The 13,527-nt window shown below is 34.9% G+C and overlaps 1 protein-coding gene across 2 annotated transcripts in view; it reads right to left on the reverse strand.

The window, feature by feature from the left end:
- Positions 1-13,527, reverse strand: part of CACNA2D3 (calcium voltage-gated channel auxiliary subunit alpha2delta 3) — a 449,302-nt gene that overhangs the window by 15,486 nt on the left and 420,289 nt on the right. Inside the window, exons 32-35 of one of the 2 annotated variants that reach the window (XM_057417633.1) lie at positions 12,323-12,398; positions 8,676-8,728; positions 7,451-7,506; positions 3,505-3,616 (exon numbers count right to left, since the gene is read on the reverse strand). In XM_057417633.1, coding sequence (XP_057273616.1) covers positions 3,505-3,616; positions 7,451-7,506; positions 8,676-8,728; positions 12,323-12,398 — 297 coding nt within the window. Of the gene's footprint in view, positions 1-3,504; positions 3,617-7,450; positions 7,507-8,675; positions 8,729-12,322; positions 12,399-13,527 lie in introns of those variants that run through there. The other variant, XR_008973242.1, reaches the window with a different exon arrangement.

The following is a 13,527-nucleotide window of genomic DNA, read 5'->3' on the forward strand; positions in this document are numbered from 1 at the left end:
AAGATTTCCTTTTAACAATTAACTATTTCTAACACTGAAACTGCCATAAACATGCAAAAGTCTATCATCTGCGCTTTCAGAAGTAATGGTGCATTTTTTTTATAAGCTATAAAAGGAAATAGCTTACTGGAAAATATGAAAGCATTACAGATGTTTTTTAAAATCCCAGTTTTTCCTCTCTTGTTGACAGTGCTTAGAAAATGTGGGTTGACTTGTTTTTGATTGCTGTTTAAATAACAGATTAATTTAATAATCATCGGGATATTGAATAACAGCAAATTATGATGTGGGACAGCCAAACCCTGACCCTAATGACATTCTTATGTTAATTCTTATTTTCTTTTAGGCTCCTGCTTTCTTAATGAAACCTATATTTTTGAAAATTTATTTTAAACACTGCAAACTACCCCAAAGTAGCATTTATTTTTTGCTAGTGAGAGACAAGTTTACATATAGTGTATTTTATATTTCAGTATACATTTAGTGCACGACTCAAAGTCCACTTAAGTGTATAGGTGCCCTTCAATTGATTAAGTTTTCAGAGATGGCTGAGAAGGTGACCCCGCTATTTATGAAGTAATTAGCATGTAGGCCTTTCTACTGTGTGATTTATTTGAGTGGATACTTTGATTTACATCCAAACATGCATGATTACAATTTTGATTGATAACATTTATAAGAACAAGGCTTGGTTTTCATAACTGCAGTTGGTAAGTGTTCCCCTTAGCAACTGTGAAGTAGAGAGTATTTTTGTATGATCAGTAACAGCACACCAGGACAGAGTCAGAGCGAGCTTCTGACTCTCCCTATGTGAGCTTGTTGACTATGACTGTGACTTTGTTAACAATAACACAGTACTTGTGTTCCAAAATGTCTTATCTAAGTAACATAATATGGTTTCAATTAACGTCAGTCATCATTTTTACTTCTACCAAGAGACTGCTTTTTTTTTCTCCTTTTTCAGACAAGGACTCTATAGCAGTGTCTAACACTGTAGGAACAAAAGACAGTGATTTGAATGAGTAACTTGTGACACAAACTTTCTTGCAGCAGAGCATTTGCACAACTTTTGTTTGCAAACCTGTTCACAATATACTAACTTTTCCAGTGTCTTTCAAAAGGTTTGTAATATTAGAATGGGTGTATATGCAGCTAAATATTTACAAATATATATTTCTATTTGTAATCAACATTTGTAGGTACATATCACAGATTAATGTATAACATGATCCAAGAAGCACACAGAAAATAATTCTGCTGACTCAAAGGGATCTGAATCGAGAACCCAGTATGCAACAGATGCCATGCAGATTAACCATTGAACACAGTGTCAGTTCAAGACAATTTTGACTGATTGAGCCCATCATTCTTAAATTACAAGTATTAAGCAATACACTTGCTTGTAAAAATATTTATTGATACTGAGGCTATGAAACAGAAAACTGGGTCAGAAGATGTAGGTCTACAAAGGACTTTGGGTCACATTCCTCAGCTGTTCTGCGGGAAAGTGTCCTGGGTTATAACAAAAATATTTGGAATCCAGTGCAGTCTGCAATCTTAGATGCAATTTGTAGATTGTTAATCACAGTGGGTAAACGGTATAACGAAGAACTTTCTCATGAGAATCTAATAGTTTTTCTGGATTATTTCTTTAGCTTTTGCCATTGCTTGTGGAGAAAAATAATGGGTGCCTTGAGATTAGTTTTTAACTTAGTGTTTTCTTTTAGTTTTTTATTCCACTGTGGAGCACAAAATGTTTTGCTATGAAAAAGATCTTAGTGCATTATTTTTGAAATACTATAATTTTCACTAAACTCAGTTTCCAACCCAGTGCTGTCCAAGTACTGCAGAATTGTATTATTTTTGAAAGTTATTTCCTTTGACCTAAAGTTACCTAAAAAGGCAGACTGAAATCTGCATTCCTTTGAGAAAACCTGGTCCTGTCAAACTAATCTTGTCACAGAATCATGTCTGTTTGCAATATTTAAACAGAATCATAGAATCATAGAATGGTTTAGGTTGGAAGGGACTTTAAATATCAACCAGTTCCAACCCCTCTGCCATGAGCAGGAACACCTTCCACTAGACCAGGTTGCTCCCAACTCGGGCCAACTTGGCCTTGAACACTACCAGGGGTGTATGATAATTCGTTGCACAACTTCTGCTAAATGATCACAAAATAAGGCTGCTTGAATTCTACAATACTGGCATGAAGCACTCACAGCAGTGTAACATACATTGTATTCGATATGTCAAGTGGAAAAAATCACTGCTTGATTTCATCTAGTTTGTATTTTTCAGGCAGTAGGACGTATTGTTACACTTAAGGGTTCCCTAGAATAAATTTACAAAGCACTTTCATACTTCTACCCCACAAAGCCACATAAAAATAAGTATTCATACAAGATGTTAATAATTTCTGTATAATTAGAAGTTGGCCAGCAGCAAATTAAAAGTGAATTTTAGCACTTAAGATATGTCTTCAGTGTGCTTACTCTTATTTCCTATTTTAAAGCAATGAAGATACTGAGGAGAAAATTCAGGAGCAAGTCCAGAAGCACACCTATTGACTTCAAAGAGGCAAAGTTTTCACCTTTTTTTTCTAATTGCATATGGATTTAGTCTGGAAAGGGAGAGTTGTAACAATTTTTGTTTAACTTATAAGTTCTTCCTGGTATTTACATTGATAGGCAAATTATTGCTGTAAATACTAATCTCCTTTGCAATGATGACCTCTCAGCATAAAAGAAATCCAATTAACTGAAGCACAAAAATTCACATAAACAATACTTATGCAATTCTTCAACTAAAATGTACCATAACTACAGTAAAAATGTTACTGCTCACAGGCACTAAATACAGAAAAAAGACATTTTCAGTATGAAGGAGGAAATCTAGGCTGAAGTCTTTCTATTCTTTTAACCCTATAAGGGACAACTTTACCTTGACAAGGTTGCAGCACTGACATGTGAGATTTGCTGCTATTAACTCAGCATCTCAGCAGTGAAAGCTCAAGGAATAGATTTAATCCTTTCACATTCTTTCAGCCTAACAATTCTAAGAAGGAAACCCTGTTTGGCATTCAAATAAAACAACCTGATCTCACCGTACCACAAGGGAACTTCTAACCTATCCAGCAGGGTTTCAATCCTGTGTAGGAGAGCTAACAGAACTAGCCTTTTTGTATCTAAATCCTTACAGAATATGCCCTTAGAATGTTGCCTGTGTCCAGAAAATCTCTTAAAACATTCGCTATTATTTGAAATTAGCATAAGCCTCTACTGGTTTTACTCTTTCTGGTAGAAATAATAGGTACTGCTTTAGTTTAAAAGTATCAAACTTTTTAATGACCCCTGTAATAAGAGAAATTACACCCTGACAGAGGTCATTATGTAAGATAAAACATAACAGACTTGTACGTTCTTCAACATTACCCTGAATAATTCACTTTTATTGCTTTCTCACAAACAGTTGTACAAAAAAAAAAAAATTGAAAGGGCTTACTTGAAACAGTCATCGCAAGCAATATTCCCCGTGGTCTCCTTTATAGTGCGTTCGGAAACAAAAGCTGGATATTCAGTATCACAGGGCTCTAGCGTTTGTTTCAACCTCTGCGCTATATGCACAGGAAAAAGATATCTTCATGTTAACATGGCAAGAACAGCACACAGAATTCTGAACAACATGAGATGCTGCACTACAGAGCTCACAGAGGATGGAAATGTTACTCAGCTTCTGCCACCCTGTGAGATTTCCTAGGCAGTGCATAACACTATTTTTTCAATTAAAAGAAAAAAAAAAGTTTATCCATGGAACGTAATTTCGTAAGACATAACCGTTACAGTAGTTATTCCTGGTTTAGCCATTGCCAACCTACTTTATATTTAAGCACAAGCTTTTATTCTTTCTCTATAGATTCAAGATGGACTTATTGTCGTTTTTATTTCAGTGATACTATGCATCACTTACTGTTATGTATGGGTGTTAATTTGATATCTAAATTGTGATACATTTTACTGAAGCCAAACCACTTTTTTTTTTTTTCCTTTTTCTTTTTTGTTATTACAGCTTGGAAACCTTTGCAGAGTTTCATCAGTTAGAGTTACTCTGTGGTGGAGGGCAGAAGCAATGCTTGTCATATGTTTCCCAAGATTAAGACTCCGTAACATGAAGCCCTACAGTGCAAGGGAAAAGAAAGTGTCACTATTTACTATTTACATTTTAAAGACTGGAATATTGAGGTACCAGGAAGCAGTGAAACAGGTTCAAGGTCAAACTACAGGACAGCAGCAAAGCTGCGAACTGAAGGCAGCTCTTCTGACTCTCACACTGATGTATCTGTTAAACAATGTGTCTCCCTCCCTCACTTTCTTTTTCCTCCCCACCCCTTCATTCTTCCTTCACATGGAGATACACTTGCACATCAGCACAAATGTTAAGCCTATCTTAAACTAATTGCTAAGTGAAAAAACAAGACAACGTATAACAAAAATAGATTACACTAAACAGGCTCTTGGACGTGACAGATCTTCCATTCAAGATAATCAGTTTCAGAGCTAGTGATGTGTCTACTTTGCAGTGCCAGGGGAATGACCAAAACTGCATTAGCAATCACACACTAGCACTTGCATTCCTGAAATCTTCATAATTTTTATATTTAATTAAATATTCCCCCAAATGCACAGATCTCAATAAAGCTACTAAGGTTGTTCAGAAAAGTTTTGTTATTTCTCAGGATTTCATTATGGTTGTGACACGTTTAACAATTCAGCTTTTTTAATTTGTTTGTTTGTTTGACTAGCTCTACTGCACCTTCTCCCTTTCTCTTCTGTTTTCCTCACCTATTGTCAAGAATGGCTGAAATTTATCACCTATATTTTGGGTTTACCCTCACTTGTATCAACATATAGAATACAAGGTTGGAAAGCATCTCAAGCATGTCTTGAGGCATGGCTGGTGTAACAAGAGTCTGCCAAAGATCCACGGGTCTCAGATCTCCAGCATTAGAGTTTAGAAGATAATAAGGTTGCTCAAGCTTTCAGACATTGGTTTCTCCTCTCTCATTTACAAATGTGATTGAGATTACAAGATCTTGTGCAGAAGTGTTTTTCATACTAGGATTTGATAAATTGGCAAGTGTGTAGGAACACTCTAGGATCTTTGTAATATGTGACACTCTATTAATGTCACAATTTGTGCAGGAAGTAATTTCCCCATTAGAGGAATTTATTTCTCACCCCTATGGGCTTTGGTAAGTAAAAAAATGTGCAAGTTCATTAGTTTTAATTTCATGAAGTGCAGTCATAATTATTACTACTATTAGTGGTAACATAGCATCTATGAAAGAAAATACCTAAGCATGTGATTTTTCTCCTGCTGACTTCTCTCTTTTGAAATCTCTCTTGCTTTTGCCTTACTAACACGTGTTGGTTTCCAAACAACTATCACTTGCTACCTAACCAAATTTGAACTGGGCAAGCAGTGCCTTAAAAATGATGAAATTCCAATCAGCATGATGAGAGGTCTTTTCAATACTCTTACTGACCAAAGAAATGTCACAACTGAATTATGTCGTTCACTTTCAACTAAAAAATTAATTAAAATCCCTCAGTCACACTTGTCTGTCAAAATGCTGCAATGACAGTTTTCTCTTTAAGAAAAGAATGCTTGGAAGTTATTAATGCCTGTCTTCTGTAGTTAGTACATGCTTAAAATGCAAAACAGACATTCATCAAACATGAGATGATGGCTACTGTCTCTGAAGAATATGTTCACTAACATACAATGCAAATGCCACAAGATGTCTCACGTCAGGATATATTAAGGTGTATTTGTGCAGCAAACTTGAAAAAAGTCCAAAAAATTTACCTGTTTCCTACACTGGCTGCTTTGTGCTGTTCTGCAAACACTTAGGACTAAGACTGGCATACCTGCCATTCCGCTTCAGATGTAAGGATCAGTTCTGCAGTTTCTGGGTCTAGCACAGCAAAGCCTACTGCCCTTCCCAGCCATCAGTGTAAGAGACATTTTTCAGCATGATTATGGGAAATCACTGAAAAGTTAGTCCTGGTTTTCAGCAGAGCTGTCTAGGCACTGCTGATTATGAAGCAGCCCCAAAAGCAAACAGTGTCTTGCTGGTTCTCATTAAGTCCTAATTGTGTATGTGCATCCAACCTAAATCAGGCTCATTGTTCACGTGACAGAAAAACTGGCTTTGGTGTTGCAATGCAGTGTACGGTTTACATCAGTGTGGGAAAGGCTATATTAAGTTCATGCACCTACATTTCCAGAAAGCCCATCTTCACCTCCAGCAGACACCCATCTCAGCCTCCCTTTCACCCTACACAGCATTTACAACATGATAGGCAGCAGCCTGACATGTTCTTTGCCATTTACTGCCATACTTTTTGGTTGCTGCAGGATAGATTTTTCTTCTAGAATTGTTCCAGCATCTTATTACTACAGGGAATACTGGAATATTCCAGGGCATTATTACATTCAATTTTCCTGATATCTGAACTTCAGACAGGATATTATTTTGGCATGAAGACAGTTTAGTATCCCGGAAATGCAAATATAAACTAAAGCCTAAAGTAGCGATTTTATGTCCTGTTTTACTAAGGAATATGCAAATCTACAAAGATGAGGCTGAAGAATTCAGTTTAAGTCATTATACGGTAAAAGGCATGCAGCATAATTTGCCTATGAAATAGCCAATTGAACAGCACTGCTTTTGTAAATTAGCTTTTTAATTATGAGCAACGATTCTGAAATGTCATGAAGTCTGCTAAAATATGAGACAGTTAATGAAATTTTCTAGTTCTTACAGGAACTTAAAATTTTATTTCAAATGAAGCTTCACATTACTTAAAATTATTTTGAGTAAATTGAATTGTAATTCATCTAGATTTTATTAATTTTAAATGTCTATTTTGAATGGAATGCTAAAACAAAATAGAGTTTTAACCAGTCTTGTTTAAAGTTAAAAGCATTCAATTTACTATCTTAAGCCTTAAAGATTATTTTTTGTATGAAATTATATTGAGATGACCATGTTCCTGTTTGTTAAAATGGCATTTACAAGCACAATACCCGCCCCCTCCCCCATATTAGAGCAGCTCTAGAAAAAATGCTTTATTCATAAAAGACTGTTTTGGAATGAAGGGAAATGGGTTTTAAAAAGATACTGCTTTAACTTCTCCGTTATAGTAGCGTACTGAATTCCTGGACACAAGCATTCTGTGGTTATTCTTAGAAGATCTTAATTTTCTTTTTGGAATTTTGTTTTGGGAAACATTAACAAAGTAGAGGATGCTGATGTGGGAGACAAAGAATTGTTATCAGATGTCTATTATTTAATCTAAAACATTTTAAGTACATCTGAATTTCAAAAATCCAATTTAATCTAGAAATTTCTGCCATTATAGCCAGGAAGAAAAATTTGACTTACCTTTTGCTGTTAGATCAGAGTGCCACCAACTGCATAGATTAAATTCCACAAGGAATCTAGAGAAATTATTAGAGTTTTAATATTACCCCACAGAATGTTTTCAGCACACTAAACTGGCAGTAGTTCGATACCATTAACCGTATTTTAAATAAAAGCTAGCACAGAACTGAAATTCATGTTACTAACATAACTCTGGGATCATCTGTTACTGCTATTCTCATATTTTCACTGGGTTGTATTTTACCACTGAGAATTTATTCTGAAATTCACCCCATCAAGAAATCATAGATTTACGTGCTATTAGTTAAAATTATTGATATTTGAAGTGTCTGTTAAAATTTGCAAGTCTAATTTTAACATGATTTCTTTCTCTGATATTTAAACTTTGAAACCTGCTTTTAAGATCAATCTCTGCCCTTTAGCAATAGCTCTTCAGTTAATTCTCCTTAACTCGTACTTCAAACTTTGATGAAAGTTCACACAATTTACAATTAAAACAATTCAACTACATGAAAGAAAAAAGGTTCTAGTTCAATCAAGATAAAATTCACTCAAATCTGCAATTTTGCTCTCCAGTAAGAATTGTAATAAACATATAGGTTAATAACACATGATAAATTTTAAGGTTTCTTTTTCTCCATCTAATATTTCCCTGTGAATTCTCAGGCAACCTCTCTTAAAGGAAATGCTTATTGCATATTAACTGGAAATGTTACAAGAATTAGGCAAGGTAAAAAAATTCAGTAACATCCAGAGTACACCTTATTTGGCATACACTGTAAAAGGTCCATCTTACAGAATTTCATGAAGTGACACACAAAATAGTGAATCACTCTCAGAGTGTGCTATACTGACAACAGCCCACCCAAGCAGCATTACAAACAGCCAGACATTTATGGAAAATTTAACTGTAACCACAATAATAAATTGGGTTTATATATTGCAATCTGCTAGACTTACTAAGCAAAGACATACGGATATAAGTGAAGACCATGAATAATAATGTAACAGAAGTGCAACTGTGCACTCACATAGCCAAAATTTTCTCAGATTTTAACTGTGTAAAATTAGAAAGCAAAAACTGACAAATATTACTCTATCTAAAATCCTATAATAAAAGCAGCACAATGTACGTAAAAAGCAAAAAGTACAAACATTAAGTATGCAAAAATATAAATATTCAGTAATTCATACAAATATTAAGTTCTTCATAAAGTTTACTTACAAGACAAGCTCAGTCATAATCCATTTTACTGCAGCAAAGAAGGCATTATAAGGCTGAAGAGAAGCAACTCATTTAATAAAAAGGCAAAACATGTTGTATTTATATCTTAACTGAATGCTTCATGTAAAGAAAATGTTATGGATATTCTAATGCATGGGTAGCATGAGAAAGAGCATTAACTTTTTCTTATGAAGAACCAAACATTATTATATCGAATACTAAAGTATACAATAATGAAATTTCCTTTTAAGGTGGTTGGTCACATAGTCAGAAGAGGAAAGTTTTGCAAATGACTCTTAAATCTTTAACCTCTAGGGGTTCCTATTTCCCAGGCTATTGCTGGAGGAACAGCTCTGGTAGATAATATGAGCTTTTCTTTTGCTGCAATTCAAAGGCTTGCCTCTCTATAATGTAAATCTCTATTCATTACTTCAGTCTAATTAGGCTAGAAAAGCCTCTGAAGTTTGAATATACCTAAATGAAGTTATCTGTGTCATATTGAAGGCTCATTGTAAGCACATTAAGTAGTTTTTAAGATTCTTCCCACCTCCCTTGATTTTTCTGGATCATAAGAACCACACAAATGCTTTGAAAATCCTGTTTACAGTACTTTGACATTTTGAATATTTTATTTTTGAACATAATACCAATAGAATGAGTCATTTATGAAAGAATCTCAGGCAGAAAAGAGTTTCCAGAAATCTTTGTCCCATCATTTGCGTTAGGATCTCCTAGCTGCATAACATTTTGCAGACTTTATAGATTCCCTATCAACAGAGTATTTTAGCATGTGTAAGGAGTCATACTGACTAACAGAACTACTCAGATAACTAAAGTAAAGCTTAACTGCCCTGAATCGGCACCCCACTGAAGCAGTGCCATTTTGCACAGCAGTAACTGGCCATTTGAACTTTTCAGATGCCACAAAAAGTATTTCTTCACAGGGCTGATAACTCACGGAGCAATGAGCCAATATCAGTCCATAGCATTAAAGGCTGAAACAGCAAGCCAGCAGAAGGCATAATGCCTGAGACAGTAAAGATTTTCACCTATTAAGGACTGCCTTACAGGAAAAGATAAAAAGCTACAAGTCCTTCCCAGAGATGAAAAGAAAACAAAATTTCAGCCTGTGAGACATCCTATTTATTTTCATTCCAAATCATAAAGCCTGAACATTCACACCCAAGTAATTAACTTTGTGCATACTTGTTTTTGGTAATAGTGCCAAATTGTTTAGTGTTAAATAATATATATATTATTACTTACGGACAATACATAATAAAAATATGCTATGTATTATAAATTTATTTTAATAGGAGAAACAAACAAAATTTTTTAAGCTCAATATATCTGAAAAAAGTTCAACAATATGAATAGAAAAAGAATTTGTTTTGAAATTTTAGTGGAAAAACATTTCATTACATTGATATAAAAGCATTCTTATGAAATGTGATTTTACTAAGACAGCCTTTTCCACTTCAAAGACTATTCCTTCAAAAACTGCAGCAAAAAAAAAGGTAGTTTTACTCTTTCTATGTATTGAAATCATCACTGAACCAAAGGAATTGAGCTGGGTGACTATGGCACTGATGCATTTGCCACAAAGTGGCTCTTTGGAGTGTTATCTAGGACTTGAACAAATTAAGAAAATGTGAAAATAACAAAGTATCTGGCTATCTGTACTGGTAAAAAACGGACCAGGTGATCTGTAACTCTAGTCCTACCCTGATTTTTCTTTTACTTCCTCAGACTAAAAATCTGTGCTAGAATGAGGGGTCCAGCCCTGACACCTGCCTAACATGGTATCAGCAGAATGTTATGATAGATCCTGTAGCAATCATACAGCCTTTATATGCCTGTGGTCCACCTCTATGCTGTTTCGAGTATGAACTTTTAAGAGTCTCAGTCTTGTCTGCATATCTATTCCTGTAAAAACATGACTCAAAAAAGGAAGGATAAACATTTACCTAAACTAAATAATTTATATATATAAAACTGGGCATAAAACCAGTAAAAAAACCCCCAAACTTCTGAGGAATCTAGTCTACCTGGATTTAATGCTTAATACTATACTAAAAATAGTATACTCTCTGTAATCATGGTCATTAGAAGTAACTGAATGGACAGGGTAATAATAAAATAACCAAAGCTCTGTCCATCTTTCATGTTGAACATCACAAAAAAACTCACTGAGGTTTAAGGACAAGTTTGGCTACCCTTAAAAAAATGAAGAACATGCTCGCTGTGTCTCAGCTTATCCCACAACAGCTCTGCAGAGTTTTTTCCTCTATAAACAGGGCCTGGACAAAAATCGGAATAGCAAAAATCTCTTGGATTAAAGCCCACTTTTGAGAGAAATACTTCAGATTTACATGCTGGGTGCTTAGGCAAGCTAAACTGAAGCCCCAAGCTTTGGGAGGAAGGTTGATGCTGAGAATTGTAATATATTTTAATTTTTTTCATGCAAATGTGATTCACAGCATCCTGTTCTATTTCCCTGACAATTTAAGTCTCACTGCACAGCCTGATTCTTGTTATCATGGCAAGATAATCTTTTTTCAAGATTCAGCCTTTTGCAGGTAACAAACTGATGAATGCAAACTGAAATTTGCAGGTATCTGAAAAACAGTAATGTAAACATGCAAATTAAAACATCCCCAAATGCATATGATTATTAAGCCATAGAAGTTACATGTATTTTTTAAAAGTTGCCAGAACTTTGAGATTTAGTCACCAGTTTAACTATGTGTAGGCTTTTTTTTTTTTTTTTTTTTTTTTCCTAGCTAGATTCCTGTGCATTTAAAAATACTATCAGATAAAATTCCAGGCTGGTAAAATTGCTAGAGTGTTTTGCTGCTGTTTTTACATAAGAATTTTTCATACTAATACTATCATATACTTGTTAAAATGGTTCCTTTTTAGTATTCAAAACCTATACTTTATCTAACACTTTATCAGTTCGGATAGGTTACTGTAGTGATTACATACACATGATTATAAAATACCCTCGGGGTTAGTATCTAGATATATGACTTAGCAACAAGGAAGCGTAGCCCTTGCAAGACCCAGGTTGACTCTAATCAGGCCCTGCAGAAGGACAGGGTTTGTATTCAGATCTGCTTGCAAGACAAGGGTTAAATGCATTGAAATTTTACTTTAAAAAGCAACTTTAAACACTGGGGTGGAAATGTGTTAAAATCACTGACTTACATGCCTTGCCAATGAACAATTCCTTTTCATAAAAAAACCCAATCAAACAAATAAACCACCAACTTTTAATTTTAGTTATGTTTCTGCAGGCATGCATGTGGTTATATAAAGAAAAGGCATATGTGATTCCAGTCCCCTAAACAAAGACAACTTATCATCAAATTCTGAAGTCCTAAGAAGGAGGACTCATATGGTGCAAAGAACATTCTGACAGAAACTCAGAAATGATGGCCCAGCATTAAAATGATTGTGTAAGTATTTGAACTTGAAAATGCCTAACACTTTGCATTTGTTTATAATGAAGCATTCCTTAAATGCACTAGGATAAACACAAGAGCTATAAGCATTCCAAATCAAAACAATAGGCTTACAATGGCCATGAGATATTTTCTTTGATGATTGCATGGAAAGGTGCTCAGAAAATTTACTATACTTACGTCCAGTAAGCTATGGGCACTGTCGCTACTCTCTTTGTTTGTTCTACACATGGCTTGGTAGTCATAAAGTGTAATTCTACAGAGAAGAACAGAAAACTGCTTGACTAAAAGAAGAAAACATAGTGGAATAAAAGTGATGATATGGAACAGTCTGCCCACAAAGCAGACAGGAAAATAAAAATTGTAAAAGCAGCAGGGAAAAGAGGGAAAGGGATCATTAGAATACAAGTTACACAAAGGAGAATAAAGGTAAGAACAGTGTGAAAACTTTGTAAGGATTTTATCAGACTACAGAACAAAGCAAAAACATAACTGGGAGAAACCAGGGAAGATACACATACAGTGTAACACACAATGATATAAACAATGCGAGGAGGAGAATACACATTCAACATGATGATTAAACAATTGATTCTGGACTAAGATTAGCACATTTAGCCCCAGAAAGTGAAAGAACCTATGCATGTGAGGGGCTTCTGACAGCAAACCACTCTTGAACTCCAGTAAAAGCAGAAAGACACTTCTACAGTTCCAGCATCTCAGTGCACAACTGATTTGGAAAAACACAGTTTTGCTTCCAAGGAAGGAATTTCCTTGGAAGCAATTTCAGTGTATTCACAGTACAGACAATTGAAGCAGGATAGGTTTACTTTTCCTTCTTTTCATGAGAGCAAAATATTCCATGTCAGCTCCCTGCTGTAATCAGCATTTGCTAGAAGCCTCCTCAGATGCATAGTAAATGGGGAAATTTCTTTCTGCTTGTGATTTTAGTCATCATTGATACACTTCAGAGATCTAAATGTAAAATCCAGAACTCAAAGACAGCATATAGAATTGTGATTATTTCTCTAAATCTGTCTGTCCATAGAACAATTACTAACTATATCCATCCACATAAAAAGATTTAACATCTATAGCAGATGTAAAGAATCTTTAGCTGATAAGTTGCAACAAATGTAAATATATAAAAGTCACTAGTATTATTTGAACATATCCATTTGACTTTTGCATCAGCAGAGGGACAAAGGAACACAACTGGACATAGATGGTTAAAAGAGGTGAGATGGGACTTGACGTTTGGCAACGTGTGCCTTGCTTCTAAGTGAAGAGGAAAGGAGAGCACACAAATTCAGCTACATAAAGGATGTCACGAAAGCTGCCAAAACCAGGTCATGAAATGCATTAGCATCACCATGAGGCATTCT

This window comes from Pezoporus wallicus, unplaced genomic scaffold (assembly GCF_028554395.1).
Source record: "Pezoporus wallicus isolate ANWC-B61680 ecotype Strahan unplaced genomic scaffold, APGP_CSIRO_Pwel_v1 contig_8542, whole genome shotgun sequence".
In the NCBI taxonomy this organism is placed as follows: Eukaryota; Metazoa; Chordata; class Aves; order Psittaciformes; family Psittacidae; genus Pezoporus; species Pezoporus wallicus.